The 16,519-nt window shown below is 37.4% G+C and overlaps 1 protein-coding gene across 1 annotated transcript in view; it reads left to right on the top strand.

The window, feature by feature from the left end:
- LOC124529659 (protein winged eye) overlaps positions 1-16,519 on the top strand; it is a 112,043-nt gene that overhangs the window by 61,988 nt on the left and 33,536 nt on the right. The window contains exons 2-4 of the mRNA XM_047103495.1: positions 12,511-12,596; positions 12,781-12,849; positions 16,320-16,446. Of these exons, the coding sequence (XP_046959451.1) occupies positions 12,539-12,596; positions 12,781-12,849; positions 16,320-16,446 (254 nt within the window). The 5' untranslated portion in view covers positions 12,511-12,538. The remainder of the gene's footprint in view (positions 1-12,510; positions 12,597-12,780; positions 12,850-16,319; positions 16,447-16,519) is intronic.

The following is a 16,519-nucleotide window of genomic DNA, read 5'->3' as shown; positions in this document are numbered from 1 at the left end:
TGTTATATGTATAAAACATTGCCATGACATGCCATGGACATGAGTTAGTTAAAGTCCTGCCACATGTGTATACCTATTCGTTTTGAATCAGGGTTGTAGAATTAGCTGCTTATTCTTAAACAGAAAGGAAAACCTTGGTCAAGCCGTGGCTAAATTAGAGATTGTTGCTTTTATTATAAATCAACCGATCAATCGCTTGTCAGTTATGAGTAACGAGCAAGTAAAGTCATCACTATCCTTTGCGTCCTACTATCCTATTTGACACTTACGAGACGTTCTGAATAACGTCCCGTAATCAATTCTACTATCCGTAAGTGAAACGAATCGTTTCATTAATATGTTAGCCGGATATAAGTGAATAATGCAAAGACAGACAAGTTACCCAATTACCATAGATGACGCATTCGTTTGTAACGCATTTGAAGCACCAAAGCGTGCAGAAATGACATAAGCTTTTAATATGACACGTGATCAAGAATTTGCGTCAGTATATAGCATATACTGACGCAAATTCTTGATCACGTGTGTATGTATATATAATTTGCGTAGGTATATAGGTATACCTAGAAGTTACGGATTCAGGGCAGGCCGGTCGACGGTCGATGCCCTGGACGCCCTGAAGACTCGGACGACGGAGGCGGTGGCCCGGGGACAAGTCGTCCTGGCAGTGTCGCTCGATGTGGCGAACGCCTTCAACAGTCTTCCCTTTGAGACAATACGGGAGGCACTCCGATATCATGGGGTGCCATCCTATCTCAGGAGACTGCTGGAGGCGTACCTCCAAGACAGGGAAATCCTCTGGGCGGGGGTCGATGGGAGGCTCGTCCGGTATCGGGTGGGCTGTGGCGTTCCACAGGGGTCGATTCTCGGCCCAATTCTGTGGAACGTCGGTTTCGACTGGCTCCTGCGGGCTCCCGTCCTTCCCGGGATGGGGGTGTTGTGTTACGCTGACGACACCCTCGTCACGGCGATTGGGCGGGACTTCCAGGAGGCGGCTCGCCTCGCCGAAGTCGGAACGGCTCTCACCGTGGACCGCATGGGAATGCTGGGCTTGAGGGTCTCCATATCCAAAACGGAGGCCCTCCTCTTCCACGGTCCACGGAAAGGACCCCCACGAGGGGCGAGAATCACCGTCCAGGGGACGGCGATCAAGGTGCAGGCCCAGATGAGGTATCTGGGCCTGATTCTGGACGGACGATGGAGTTTCGGGCAGCATTTTGTCCATCTCGGCCCGAGGCTCATCAACGCCGCTGCCGCTCTCGGTCGCCTCCTTCCGAATGTGGGGGGGCCGGGATCCCTATGTCGGCGTCTATATTCCGGCGTAGTGAGGTCGATGGCGCTGTACGGTGCCCCGATCTGGATAGACGCCCTCACCGCTAAAAATCGGGCCCTACTGCGAAAGCCGCAGAGGGTCATAGCGGTGAGAGGCATTAGAGGGTACCGTACGGTTTCGTGGACTGCGGCGACACTTCTCGCGGGCGATCCGCCCTGGGAGCTCCAGGCGGAGGTGCTCGCGGAAGTGTACCGGTTCCGGGTCGAGGTGAGGGACCGCGGCGACCGTCCAGGGTCAACGGAGATCGGGCGGATCAGGACTCTAGCCCAGCAAGCCCTGATCGTCCGATGGCAGGAGGATCTGGGGTCACCCACAGCAGGCCTGGCGACAGTGGAGGCGATCCGTCCCCACTTGAGTCGCTGGGTTGAAAGGAAGCACGGCACACTGTCGTACAGAATGACGCAGGTACTTACCGGGCACGGATGCTTCGGTAAGTACCTGCACGCGATAGCGCGGCGGGAGGAAACACCCTCCTGCCACGAGTGTGATGCGCCAGTGGACACGGCGTACCACACCCTGTACGAGTGTGCTGCGTGGGGACCCCAGAGGCACATCCTTGCGGCGACTATGGGTGGAGACCTCTCGCTACCGGGCGTTATCAACGCCATGCTCAGTAGCGAGATGTGCTGGTCAGAGATGCGCTCCTTCTGCGAAAGTGTCATGTCGCAGAAGGAAGCCGTGGAGCGGGAGCGGGAAAATAATGCCGCCGCCGACTCGCTCCGCAGAAGACGACCGGGGAGGAGGAAAAGGCGCTACGCGCAATTTGTCCCCCCGCCTCAATAGGCGCCGCAGGGGCCAGGGGGGGTCCCAGTACCCCGGGAATTCCCCGTAGGAGTTGGAGGCCCGCATAGGCGGGCCGACCGTCAGGGCGTCACGGTAGCATGCGTAAGCGATCCCGTGGCGTCCGCCGAAAGACGGAGAGGGTACCGCTGGTTTTTTAGTGGGTAAACCCGGCGTACTTGGGCGCACGAGGTGTCCAGGGCTCCGGGGAGTCCCACACCCCCCCCCCACTTTCCATCACGTGGGGGAAGCGCGTAAAGCGTTTTTCCAGCGAGAAAAAAAAAAATACCTAGAAGTCGAATGCAGTGAAATAATAAAATACAATTGCATTCTTGTAAACACAAACAGAGTTACGTACAAAAATGAAAACTAGTATATATTTAGACTAATATAATATATGTGAAAGTTACTCCGTGTAATTGTAACAGCTCCACGGTCTAATCATTGAACCAAGTTTGATGAAACTAAGTATGAAACATGCTTAAATTTCAAGGTATACATGCTTATTAATACAACATAGGGTGTTTTAATACCAAATAAAACGCAAGCGAAGCCGACGATGACAACTTGTAGGTAACAAACGTGATCTTATCGCCAGGAAAGCGATCTTTTTCAGGCAACAGGATAGGTGATATGAATAAAAAAATGAAATGTACAAAATTCTTTCATAATTATATACTCAGAATTATAAAAAATACATATTATAACTCACGATAAATTTTGCAAATAAATTTCGACAAAGGTCTAATTTTTTTGTGCAACGAACAATTGTTTTTACCTTTTCCATCTTTATAGAAATTTAATTTTAAAAAGTAATAAAATGAAACATAATATCGATTTTCGGAACTGCACGTAAGATCTTACATCATTAATTGACCGGTATCACTATTATCGTGTTCAGATTAAAGTCCATTACATCAGACGATTTTGAAACTGTCTAACTCTAATTAAGAGTAGCCTTAACACAGTCTAAACTATAAATTAAGAGCGATCGAATTTAGGTTCACGACTAGTAACTAACTTTAAGTGTAGGTAAATATCGTGCACTGAATAACGCCTGGTATAACAGACCAATCAGAATCAAAGTATTCCTTATACTCATAAAAGTACTTTTAAATCGTCATGTTACAGTACAGTACAGTAACAGCCTGTAAATGGGCTAATGCCCAGCAGTGGGAGATAATCCTCCTGTCCCTTTGAGGAGAAGGTTTGGAAGATATTCCACCTCGTTGTTCCATTGCAGGTTGGTGGATACACATGTGGCATAATTTAGTTGAAATTAGTAAGATTCAGGTTTCCTCTCGATATTTTCCTTCACCGCCGAACACGACATGAATAATAAACACAAATTAAGCACATGAATATTCAGGGGTACTTGCTTGGGTTTGAGACCGCTATCATCGTTTATAATGCACGCGTTCTAACCACTGGACCATCTCGGCTATTTCATCGGCATCTGGTATATCTAACAGACCAATCAAAATCACAATACTTTTGAATGATGCTACAGTGTAAAATTAAATGTAAAACTGCCATCGGTTCCGCATCTTTGAAATCAATCAACCCGCCTGTCGTTTCAGACAGATATTTATATAACTCATAAGTTATTACCCTCGATAGCTCAAGGGATTACGGGTCGCCTAGCGATGTGAAAGCTGTAGGTTTGACCCCGACTCCACTGAGTTCAATGATGTTTTGATGGCAAGAAATGTTAGGTTCTGTGTTTTGTTATACTGTTTTTAAATATTAGTTGCTTCGTTAAAATATTATAGAATTAGGTATGTTAAGCTTATCGTATAAATAGTACCTAGTTTGAGTTATTGCAAGAAATAGCTATAGGCATTTTAAGGAAAAATGTCTAAAAGTGTGAAAAGGAAATAGTTACGTGGACGAGCATATGGACCAAATGATGGTAACTGGTCACCACTGCCCATAGATATTGTCGCCGTAGTAAATTTGAATTTGAAAACATTTGTTAAATCTCCAATGCGCTACCAACCTTGGGAAAATTATTGTGCTTGTAGTTGCACTGGCTAATTCGCACTTCAAACCAAAACACAACAAGAAAAAGTATTACTGCTTGGTGGTAGAATACATATACAGACAGGCTTGCATAATGCCCTACCACCAGATACCTTAAATTAATAACTTTCTATCCGAACGTTTTTAAAATATAATCGGTATCATTAATTCGATAAAGAAAGGCGAAGATGAAAACAGTGATTCAATTTTGATTTAACGAAATACATCATCAGTTTTCATATTCTCTTAATGTGACCCAAACCTATTACTTCATGCATTTGGTTTCTCGTTAATAAACATGTCGTTTAAGCAATAAGTGCTGATAGCATGTGATGTATGCTCTTACACCAAAAAAATAACGAAATTAGAAAATATATGTTAATGGTTATGAGTAATTATCGCCTTATTCAATAAATTAAGCTGACCTGGACCGATTGTATTTAAATAGGCCATGCCCGTATTATTCCTACTTTTACCAAGACTTACGAAGATTACCTTCGATACTCCTATTCCACTTATCACTAAAGCTGGTTTATCCATCAAGAACTTTCTGACAGACGATTTCTTTATTCTTGCTAAAGGTCGACTAGTTTGTTAAATTACTCGTAAATTATTAATTACCAAATAACTATCTCAACTTCTACCCCTACCTCTCCTCTAATTGTACCCGCATAATATTCGAATTCGCTATCACTAAAAACTACCGGATCAGCCATTCGTGACTAATATCCTGACCGGTCAGCTCAGATCGCGCGTATTGTTTATCTGTGTGTATATATGATATACAGCATAGGATACATTATATATGTTTCTGTCAATTGTGGCGCGTTTAAACTTAATTGCTTAATTTACACTTTCTCTGCAATTGTCATTAAATACAATTAGTTAATTGCGGCTTAGCTACTACGCCGCCACTACGTTCGGACACATGGATTTACCGACGCCGAGCAACCGTTGTATCATTTTATTTTATCTTCGTTTAAACATTTTAATTACCCAACAATTATGTTTTTTTGAAGAAATTAATTTGTGTCGTTAAATTTTGAAGACTTCTTTAAAGACATAATACGGACCGGCTTTTTTTTTTGGTTTTTTGTGAGTCAGATTACGATTTTTTTAAACGTATAATTTAATGTTCATATAAATGTAGTCAATGATAAAAATAAAAATACTTCAACTTATTCTAGGAATCCATTGGATATGAGATCTTCTCCGGAACTTTTTAATTTCCGTACCACGTTCCGTCCGACTTAGCAACTTATATTCCGAACTCAAAACCTTACTTCGTTTTATAGATGGAAATCAGAAATAGATATACCAACGAGATGACTTTTATAAATTTACTATTAACGTAAATATAATTATATATTTTTTTTCGATTTTATAATCTACATTATTTTCTAAGGTCAATGAACTCGTTGAGAAAGGTCGTTGCTATTATTATGTGAGATCAGCGATGAACGTCTTGCAAGCGCCCTGGAATTATCAAAGACATACTGAGATACTTTTCGTACAGATTTCCAAATTGTTTTTATCATTACATTGCTATATGTTCTCTACTACTTATGTTGTATGCATTGTGGTTGGAATACGATGATTTTAACTTTAATATACTCGAGATATTTGGACGAGACGCCCCTCATTTCACGTCAAAAGAATTTTCCCCACCAGCGACTTAGGCGGAGGCTTCAAGGGGGTACCTTATTGGAATTTTCTAAGGTTTCCTGATCCTAGCGATGTGGAATAGAAACGAGCTGCTTAGCAACATTCCCTTTACAGGGGATCTATGTAAGTAATATTAGCAAATATTTCACGTTATTGTTCTTGAAATATATAAGCAAATAGTATTTGATTTGGTAATAAAAACTGAAATATATTTTTAAGTTTTTAATCTGTTTTGTTCATTCTGAGTAGATTCTTATTAAAATTATTTGAGTACTGTGGTTTTGTATTGATAATATTTACAATAAAAATATCGTTAAAACGAAAAAAATATTATGATTTTTGCTATAATGACGGATATGTGAATTTAGTTTTACTTACGTTTACTTTCTTGGATATGACATCATTACTATCAACGATCGTATGTTTATATTAATTTTAGGAAGTTGCTCAACTAACGCAAGAAAGATAAAAATCCTCTATGAGCTCGAAATTTATTCAATACCAAAATGAAAACAATTAAAATATACGAAAACCCCGACTTACACGACTGATATTACCTACTCTCGTCGTATAATATATTGTTGTACAAATCGTACCCACTTTTACGCTTGACCTTTTTACATGAGAACGTAATACGTCATAAAAGAGGCGATTAAGACGCTCGCTTTTTAAAATGGGTGACGGCTAGCCATGAATTCAGATTTAGTCACTGACATCTCGGCCTATAAAATGCACGTCAACCCACGCAGTGCCAATAGTTCACGTTGAATAGCCGTCGAGTTTTACGATCTCTTCGTGATTGACTACTGGACCTCACGCGATACCATGCCTACCAGATCTACGGGTACTGCTCTCTTTGTCACAAAAAGTACTTTTCTAATAAGACTCAGCAACGGAAATTCCTTAAATTTCGTTTAAGTCTTAAGAGCAAAGTATTGTGAAGGCAATTTCGATGATTATTGACAATTTATTTAAATATTTTATACGTAAAGTAATATAAGAGTTCGTTAACGCCTGAGCTTAGGCTTTCCTCCCATTTGAGCTTATTACATCAATGCGGGTTCGTAGGTACACATCGAGATGAAACACAAAGCAAGCTCATGAATATTCAGCATTTTGAATTAGAATTGTAATGGGCTTGAACTCACAATCCGTGATTGAAATTCAAGTGTCTTAACTATTAGACCATTGGTCCAAAACGTAAACAATATGTTTGTTGTACTAGTAGTCATCGTTTTAGTTCGCAAAAAAGGTATAATGTATTTTCTTGGAGTTCAAGTTTGCTTCATATTTTTCTTTTCATAAATTTCATTCGTGAAAGAAGCTCACAACCAAACCGCTGATCCGAATTTGACAGACAGACAGACAGAAAGTTACTTTCACATTTATAATATTAATATTAATAAAATTTAAAAGTAAATTACCAATATACTATTGTGTTTGCATGGCAAACCCACACTACTTTACAAATAAAAATAACGTTGTTACGTATGAAGCTACACACAGGTCACTCTATAATGTTATGTATAATTAATTGGAAAATCTTGATAGAATTTCGAACTGATTGTCCCATCAACAAGTAGTGAAATATTAGTTATTAATGAATATTCCAGGCATTCGTGAGTAAGTCTGTAATTTGGACAAAGTCAATAGTATTGCGGCGATACGGTTCCTCTACCTGATTGACTGTTGCGCCTCACGCGATCATCACGAACACTCAGTCTTGTTTATATTGCTGTCAGGGATTATCGATTTTCTTTTTTTTTTTTCATTTGAATGTCGAGCGAGGCAATGAAGCACTTCGTCGTGTTTCCTATCATCAAAAAATCCAATTTTTTCTAATTATTTATTTATAAAAAGCTAGTCCTATTGATTTCACTTGGGGTAGGCTAAGGGTAAAACTGTTATATACCTATTTATGTACACGTCCGTCTGTAAAGCTCTCAGCCCGAATGTACTTTTCTGACACGTTCAATATCTCTACCCTATTATAGTCAATGTACACAAACCATAATTATACAACTACACAACGAAACACTCGTATGAAAATCAGTCCGGTAGTTTTTGAGTAAATATTGAGAAAATGATATAGCCATAGTGCACTAAAATATAATTAGATATATTGTCAATGTTTTTAATAGGTACGCTATTGTAATGGTTTATTTCGTCAATAGTCATTTCGAAAATGTAAGCACGATATTTCTTCGAATTCGAAGCGCAGTGCAAACACGACCACACGTCAACAATATAGAAACGATTGCCTATAAATTAGGATCAAGCTTTCCATTCTCGACACCTGAAATATACATTTTAGTGCTGTTTTTTTTTTAAATATTTCCAGTAGTTTTTGTACCATTGAAAACGTATTTTGTTAATATTTTTAAACAATTAAATACAAGGAGTATTACCTACTTAATATTTATATTAGGATTTATAGCCTTATCATATTTGTTAAAGTTTTTACATAGTCAGTTTTATAACACGTGTTTGTCATTTTATCATTACGTAGTATAAAACAGAGTCGCCTACCGCTGTCTGTCTCTATGTAGAGCTTATATTATTAAAATTACGCAATGGATTGTGATGCGGTTATTTTTAATAGATTGATTTGAGAGGAAGGCTTTTGTGTATAATACAACAACAGCACAAAGGTAAAGAAACGAGAAAAAAAAGTATTTTCTAATGTGATGTTATAAATAAACACATCTTTTATTGTAGGTATATTTAATATCAGTATTTTACCCGTGCGAAGCCGCGCGATTCACTAGTTCTTTTCTAAATCAAAATTCACTATGTCATTGAAAATCGGCTAAGTGTGAGGCCATGTAAAGTGAAGGGTTCCGTCGTGGAAAATAACGTTTACCGTCAAAGTTCACACTAATTTATCGTCTTATTTGTAGATGTACAATGTACATAGATGTCCAAACACAAGATAAATAAAGAGCTTTATTTATTAGTTGTTTTCAATAATTTATTAAAGTCTTTACTAAAATGTCAACTACGTGTATTAAGATAGAAATATACATGTTTACTTTGTAGAATGTGTACATTATAATAGCAACGAAAGGAACTTCTTAATTGATATATAATTTTTAACATAGTATAATATAGTTGGAAAGTAAGGGGGCCGTATTTTTTATGGTATTTATATGCAGGCGGAGGGGTTAATGATACGTGTTGGCAAGTGATCCGCCCATAGACATTTATATTGTAAGAAATATTAAACATACCTCACCTTATATACATCGCCAATTCGCAACAATACTTGAGAGCTATGTTGTGACCCTTGCACGTTACACTGACTCAATCATCCGGAATTAAAACCGGAACACGAAGAAATTCACCAGAATATCTGAAACGTGTTAACTACCGACGAGCTTGCAAGTTCCAGCACGAAATATTTTTTACGACTTCACTGGTGCAAGTCAGTGTATTTTATTGCAATAGAAGGATTTTGAACAAGGTTTGGATTTACGTGTTATTTGTTACAACAACAACAACAACAGCCTGTAAATTCCCACTGCTGGGCTAAAGGCCTCCTCTCCCTTTGAGGAGAAGGTTTGGAACATATTCCACCTCGCTGTTCCACTGCGGGTTGGTGGAATGCACATGTGGCAGAATTTCTATGAAATTTGTCACATGCAGGTTTCCTCACGATGTTTTCCTTCACCGCTGAGCACGAGATGAATTATAAAGACAAATTAAGCACCCGAATTCATCGGTGAAGATTTTTAATTTTTTTTTTTTAAATATGAGACAACATCACAACAAACAAATGTCACAGACAAGATGCACGCGTTCTAAACACTGGGCCATCTCGGCACTTAGTACTTATACTACTATTCCAATATTATTATAAACTACTTGTAATAACTTGTTTTATTTAAAAACTTCCGATAACAGTTTCGTCGATGTTTAAAACGTTATGTGTCTTGCAAAAATATAACGAATATCATAGATAGAAGCTTGAATAGCTTCAACCAATGGTATCGCTTCAATTCGATGTCAAATGTTGTTTATTAAATTACATTCGAAATACTACCAATACTGAATCATTAAATTCGTGACGTCAAATACTACGAAATAACACACGTCTAACTATTCAATTATATAGTATAAACATATTTAATTGTAAGAATGCTTTTGTCACTATACCACTCGTCAATTATTCTATCGCCAACTGATGACCCTGTGTAACTACAAGCATAAAGGACAATTCATCTCAGTATCTGAGCTTGGTTGCACATAAGCAACGCCGCTAGTTACATACGGCGCCAATATTTATCGGCAGTGGTGGTGGTTACCATCAGGTGGCTCTTTTGACAGTACTCCAACAGATGCTATAAAATATGTTAATAATTTTGAATGTCAATTCAATCTATTAAAATTTTCTGTTATACGTGACCCATTTAGGTACAATAATTTCTCTGTGATTATAATCAACTTTTACATAATGTTGACTTGACATTTGCTACACGAGTATAAGATTTTAATTAATACAATCCAATTATAACACGATAAAAAAATATATTACAAGACTGTAAACCGACTCCATGACGATTTGAATCTATAATCTACTCAAGAATTCTCAGAAGGCGCAATCCCTTTACCTGTAAAAACTTTGAAATGGGTCAACTTAATTTATTCCCACATCTCACACTTCGATAGAACACGGAACAATGAAGGTTTTTTATGTCCGTCTGTTTCGTCGGGCCGCCTACTTCTTGGCACAGATTACCTGATTTTCTTCGAGCTATTTGCAACCCTATCTAATAAGAATTAAAGTTTATATTAACACAAATTTAATTATGATAATAGGTTATGTATTTTTAAAGCTTAAATTAAAGGTACGTGGAACAAGATTAGAATTCTTGAATTTATGGTTTCTAATTAGTTAGCTGTATAACTTGAAAATACTATTAAATTTTCCGCAGTTCCAGCTGTGTCGCTGCGGAAGAGACATTTTAATGATTTGATTACTTGAAGACCTACTCGGAGGTTTAATGCCCTTTTATAACTTAAAAAGTAAAATTAAAGTCACGTCCCACGAGCATAGCCTCCTATCTTTGAGGCAAAGGCTAACCTTGCTTCAAAGCGTGTTGGGAGTGATTACTTATATATTCACTAATTATATTAAAAACAATGATTTTAAATATATAAAAATACACTCAAGTCAGATTCCCATTTAAAACATTTAACGACTAACCACGATTATATTTTTAAAAACACATACTTAATGAGCGTGATACAAACTTAAAGTATACGTCTTCATTGTAAAATCTGAATTTTATTTTAAGTAATAATTGTTTCGTTAAATGTATTGACAAGGCAGATGATTGGTATAATGAAAGATAATGAATACGTACAAAAACTGTTTGCCTTTACTATGTTTGTTGTTTCAAGGCGAAATTTTAAACAACTTTTATCCTACAATACAATAATTTCCTAAAATTTAAAATGATTGAATCCATGGAACATACATTTGGTATATATGTTTAGCTGTAGCGCTTGGTTATGCTGATTTGCCATAGCTCCTGTGATTCTGTATTATAGATATCTAATTGGCCGTATTTTTAATTTATTGATTTAATATAGCATTCTGATGACATGTTGTAAGCATATTGTGTATATACTATTTAAATAACTAGCTATTCAGTTCATGTCTAAGCCGAGATGAGACTGTCGTTGATATGATTCTGTTCTATGCGACTGTGGCGCCATCTATCCAAATATAAGAACAAAATTTACAAATACCTCTGAGGTTTTTAAATTGATCAATTTATAATTCTAATTAGAGTATAATTTTCTACTTATATTTTTTGCATGAAAATAATTTTATTTCTATAGTAAAATGTAGACTAAAGGAGGCGTTGAACCAAACGAGAGCGCGGTTAAAAGCGTTTTCATGTATCGATGACACGATTTTATTAACAACGCTACTTACCGCTTCACTTCGTGTAATGTAATTAAAATGTGTCCATAAATGAACTTTCTAACGTCAGTCTGTTTACGGTGCTGCTGGACTAATTTTGTAGGTAGGTTAATAGGTTAATGCCCTCTGAGCCTGTAAGGGTAATTCGATAACGAAATTTTGCTAAGTCAAGCGTTTCAGGCTTTGGAAGCACGCTAGATTATTTCGTTCGGCGCACTACCTAATGATGTTAGGTGGCCTATTAATACTTTCTTCATTAACATTTAGATATTTGTTTTAACTACGATGCATTTAAATATATTAAACAGATAAATTGACTTACCTATAGAAATCACGTATAATTCATGAGTATTTTTATCAACATTGTTTGTTTTCTTATTACGAAATAAAGAACGCTATAAGCTGTTTGCCTATATTCTGTAAATAGCGTTGATATAAGTTCATAAAGAAAACAATTCTCTTTTGTTTAAAATATTTTGGACCCGCATTATTTAAAAACAACGATAAGTTAGCGAGAAAAATAACTTTATCACATAATTTGATGATTCGACCCTGTTTTTTAAGAATTATTTGAGACGAAAAATGTACCTAGTAAAAGAATCTTTTTACATATTTACTTTAGTTAGAAGCTTGTTCAAAATATTCAAAAAAATATAAACTAATAAAGGGTAACAAAAAATATTTTTTTTAAGTTAAAGTTTGACGTAGTTTGCAATAAGTGTAACAACTATGAGAGTATAGTGGGTACGATAGTAATGTAATTGTGGTTTGTCCGCAGGTGGTGAGGTGGTTCAGCACGTGGGGCGATGCTGGGCGGGGCGGCGGGGGGCGCCCGCTCCCGCCCGCCCACTGATCTGCACCAAGGTATGCGAGCCTGGTACTCGAACAACTTTTATGCTGATTTCCCTTACTTAAGATATTTTGAAATAAAAAAAATGTCTAAAATGTGTGCTTCTCTTCTACTCTAGGTAGAGCTCATAGGTACTATATTTAGGTATTAAGTAAAAAATAGTATACTTTTTCATTTAACAGACACATTATTTCACAGGTGTTACGAGATTTCCACTGTATTCACTATTTCCAAACCAAGGTGGCCGATCTTCACAGATACATAAAGGTAACTAATATCTATAATGCTATTATAAAAAAAAAAATTTAGTCCCTTTTTTACCACTACGACTATGAAGACAATAATTTCAATTTCATAAAAATATTTTTAATCTAGATTAAATGTTTCAATTTAAAACACGGTTAGTTGTTGTAAAAACGAAAATTTTGCTGCATTTTTATTACAAAGTTGAAGGTTGAGCGCGTAACGTAAACCATAATTAATAAAACATGTAACGCCGCGAGCGATAACTAGGTAACTTTCATACAAAGTAAGGTTTAGTTTATGAGCTTCTATTGTAACTTCGCCTGTGTGAATGAATAACTTTTTTAAACAATTTCACCGTAATTCAATGCTTTGTTAAATGGTTCAAATATATTATAAACAATATATAGGTAAGTTTGCAAATACTAGTCGTTAAAACTTTCGTGTGATACAACAGGTGTTAAGAATGTCTGGAGCATTAGATAGATAAGGAATGACTTTTCTAAGATGTTCAGACTTTGTGGAAATAGTATTGACTTGATACCTTTTGATAAAGGGGATATTGGGAAGTAAATTGCTTGCGCTTTTAATTCAGTTTAAATTTATATGTATCTTGATGTTTTTTTAGTTTTTCGGGTATTGTATTTGTATGATTAGACGACTTGATATGTGGCCGGTATTGCCTCAAGCTGGCTTGCACTAAGCCCTACCAATTATTGATAAATTATATGGTCAACAATTGAACGTCTGTTTGTATTATATTTGCGATACTTTACATACAATTTAATCGAACGAAACAATTTTCGAAAAAAAAAAATCCTTAACAGGAATGCGTGGCAATCTTCAGATCGTATCGTTTGTAACAATTATAGAGGTCGGTTTGACTGACGTGCGTGTAACGTAACGTGACTGACAGACCGCTTCTCGGATTCAGTGTTTAATATGTGGATCTTGTGAATATTGCCTGTGACAGCGCGCAAAACGATACCAATTAAAAAAAAAAAGTTTCCACAAGAACTCGAAAGAGCACAGGCTGCTATGGATTATATGAAGACTTAGGTCTGTTTTTAATCGAAATATTTAGTTAGTATAAAGCGTGTGTGATGCGCGTGAAATTATAACGTGTCAGATAAATTACTATAATTTAGAGATAGGTATTAAAAAAACAACCGCTATTGGCCAGTGGGGCTCGTGAGCCTCGACCAGATTACCCAAGCCTTTGGGTTGAAAGTCTGCAAGTATGAACTCATGCATATAATTCATCTCGTGATTGGGGGTGAAGAAAACCGTGTGTGCCCATTAACCCGTATTAGACAGCGATGATGCCTTACTTCGTTGCTTACGACGGTTGTTTTGTTAACACCATTTTTTGTTTTTGGCTCAAAAATACACAAGCATTATTGATAGTCGATCTTTTATTATCTATTTACAAATTAAAATTAGTAAATTTACAAATCATGAACGCACGAACCGAGATGACCCGGTGGTTAGAACGCGTGCATCTTAACCGATGATTGCGGAATCAAGCCCGGTGCTTAATTTGTGTTTATAATTCATATCGTGCCCGGCGGTGAAGGTAAACATCGTGTGGAAACCTGCATGTGTCTAATTTCATAGAAATTCTGCCACATGTGTATTCCACCAACCCGCATTGGAACAGAGTGTAGGAATATGTTATAAAAACTTTATCGCCAAAGGAAGAGAAGGCTTTAGGCTAGCAGTAGGAAATTTACAGGCTATTGTTGTGGTTGTTGTTTGTTGTTGAATCATGGCAACAATAATACATTTCCAATCGTATCGCAATTTAGAATTACACTATTAATTTGAGATTCCAAAGAATATGATCAATTCCCAAAACCACATTCGTAGCTAACGCCGTGTGTTGCATCTGTCATTTGTATTAAAGTGTCCGTAATAGCGTTTATCCAATTTCGATATGGTACGCTGAAAAAAACGTGCATGACAAATGGAAGTCATTAAATAGCTGGTGAAACTGTTCGTAGTCTATTTGCGGGCCGGAGGGGCCTTAATTATCACTGTGTCACTCGGCGCCGACTCCCGCGCATCGCACATGTGATCGTTACTCACTACACTGCTGTTAGTCGCACGAATTTTAAGAATACTTTTTTTGTATTTGCTGTTCGTTTTAGATGAAGGGTTGTAACATAAATAAAATTTGATCTATAAGTAAATTTATGTAATAATAACCGTTTATAACTGTATTTATTATAGCTTAGTGTTATAAGCTTGTGAGTTTGAAAAGCGAGGTGCTGGGTTGAAATCCCTAGTCACGCTTTGGAAAATGTTTTTCCGTCAAGTAATAGTCAGTAGCCACCGGATTATGAGAGCGAGGAAGTCATGGACCCACTTTAAATATCTAATGTAGAGTTATTTAGTCTCCGTTCAGCTTGTTCGTCAAGCCTGTAAAATTGAGTCAAAAGGACATTATAATCAACAAACAAACAAAACAACAACAGCCTGTAAATTCTCACTGCTGGGCTAAAGGCCTCCTCTCCCTTAGAGGAGAAGGTTTGGAACATATTCCACCACGCTGTTCCAATGCGGGTTGGTGGAATACACATGTGGCAGAATTTCTATGAAATTTGTCACATGCAGGTTTTCTCACGACGTTTTCCTTCACCGCCGAGTACGAGATGAATTATAAAGACAAATTAAGCACATGAATCAGCGGTGCTTGCCTGGGTTTGAACCCGCAATCATCGGTTAAGATGCACGCGTTCTAACCACTGGGCCATCTCGACTCTCGATTATAATCATCATTTAGAAATAATAGGCTTAATTATAACATAAAAAAATCAAACATCAGTCCGTCTGTTATCGATCTCGTAATGATTTGATTTAGATTATATTATTAAAATACATTTCTACAGTCCAGACGATACTTTATATTTACACTCCTAGCATTATATTGTATGTAAGACTACTATATCAAAAATTACTTTGTAGTAGTGCATTGTGTAAGCCCATTGGAGGTACCGTGACATATGCTACCACAATACAGCAATACTTATCTGTTCCGATTTGAAATGCATTTCACTAAATGCCTAAGCGACATAGCTCCTCAGAATCCATTATTATCATTGGTCTAATTATTATATACGGTGCCAGGTAATCTATTTTCCAATCAGCCAACCTATCAACTTATAATAAATTTGGAATGTCTGTATACACGGCATATACATATACCGAATCAGATGTTTCGGTACATTAGTATACCAAAATAGCATTTTTATATTTTTTGTCTGTCTGTTTGTTTCGGCAAGTCTCTGGAACAGCTGGGCCAATTTTGACGGGATTTTCACTAGAAGATAGCTGACGTAATAAGGAGTAACTTGTATAAAGTGAGGATGCAACAGTAACTGTTTTTGTTAAAGTCAAAGGCGCGCGAAGTCGCGTACACAGCTTGTTTCGGATAAAAAATAATAATAACGAAACCAGTATTCGATAAATAATTGTTTTTTTGTTCGTCGCAGTAACAGAGAGTTTGTTCTCAACGTCTCTGTCGACTTTCGGGGTGCCGACTCCGCCACCGAACTCGCCGTACTCGCCGCTGCAGTTGGAACTGCTCAATTGCGCGCAGCGAGTCCTCGTCACAGACAAGTGCGTTTAACACTTTTTATATTAACTGTACCCACATGTGACTATTCTCTAAGAACACTTTGAAATTCGAAAA

Source organism: Vanessa cardui, chromosome 5 (genome assembly GCF_905220365.1).
Source record: "Vanessa cardui chromosome 5, ilVanCard2.1, whole genome shotgun sequence".
Lineage (NCBI taxonomy): Eukaryota > Metazoa > Arthropoda > Insecta > Lepidoptera > Nymphalidae > Vanessa > Vanessa cardui.
Note: the sequence above shows the minus strand (reverse complement) of the source record. Positions and strands in the feature narration are given on the sequence as shown.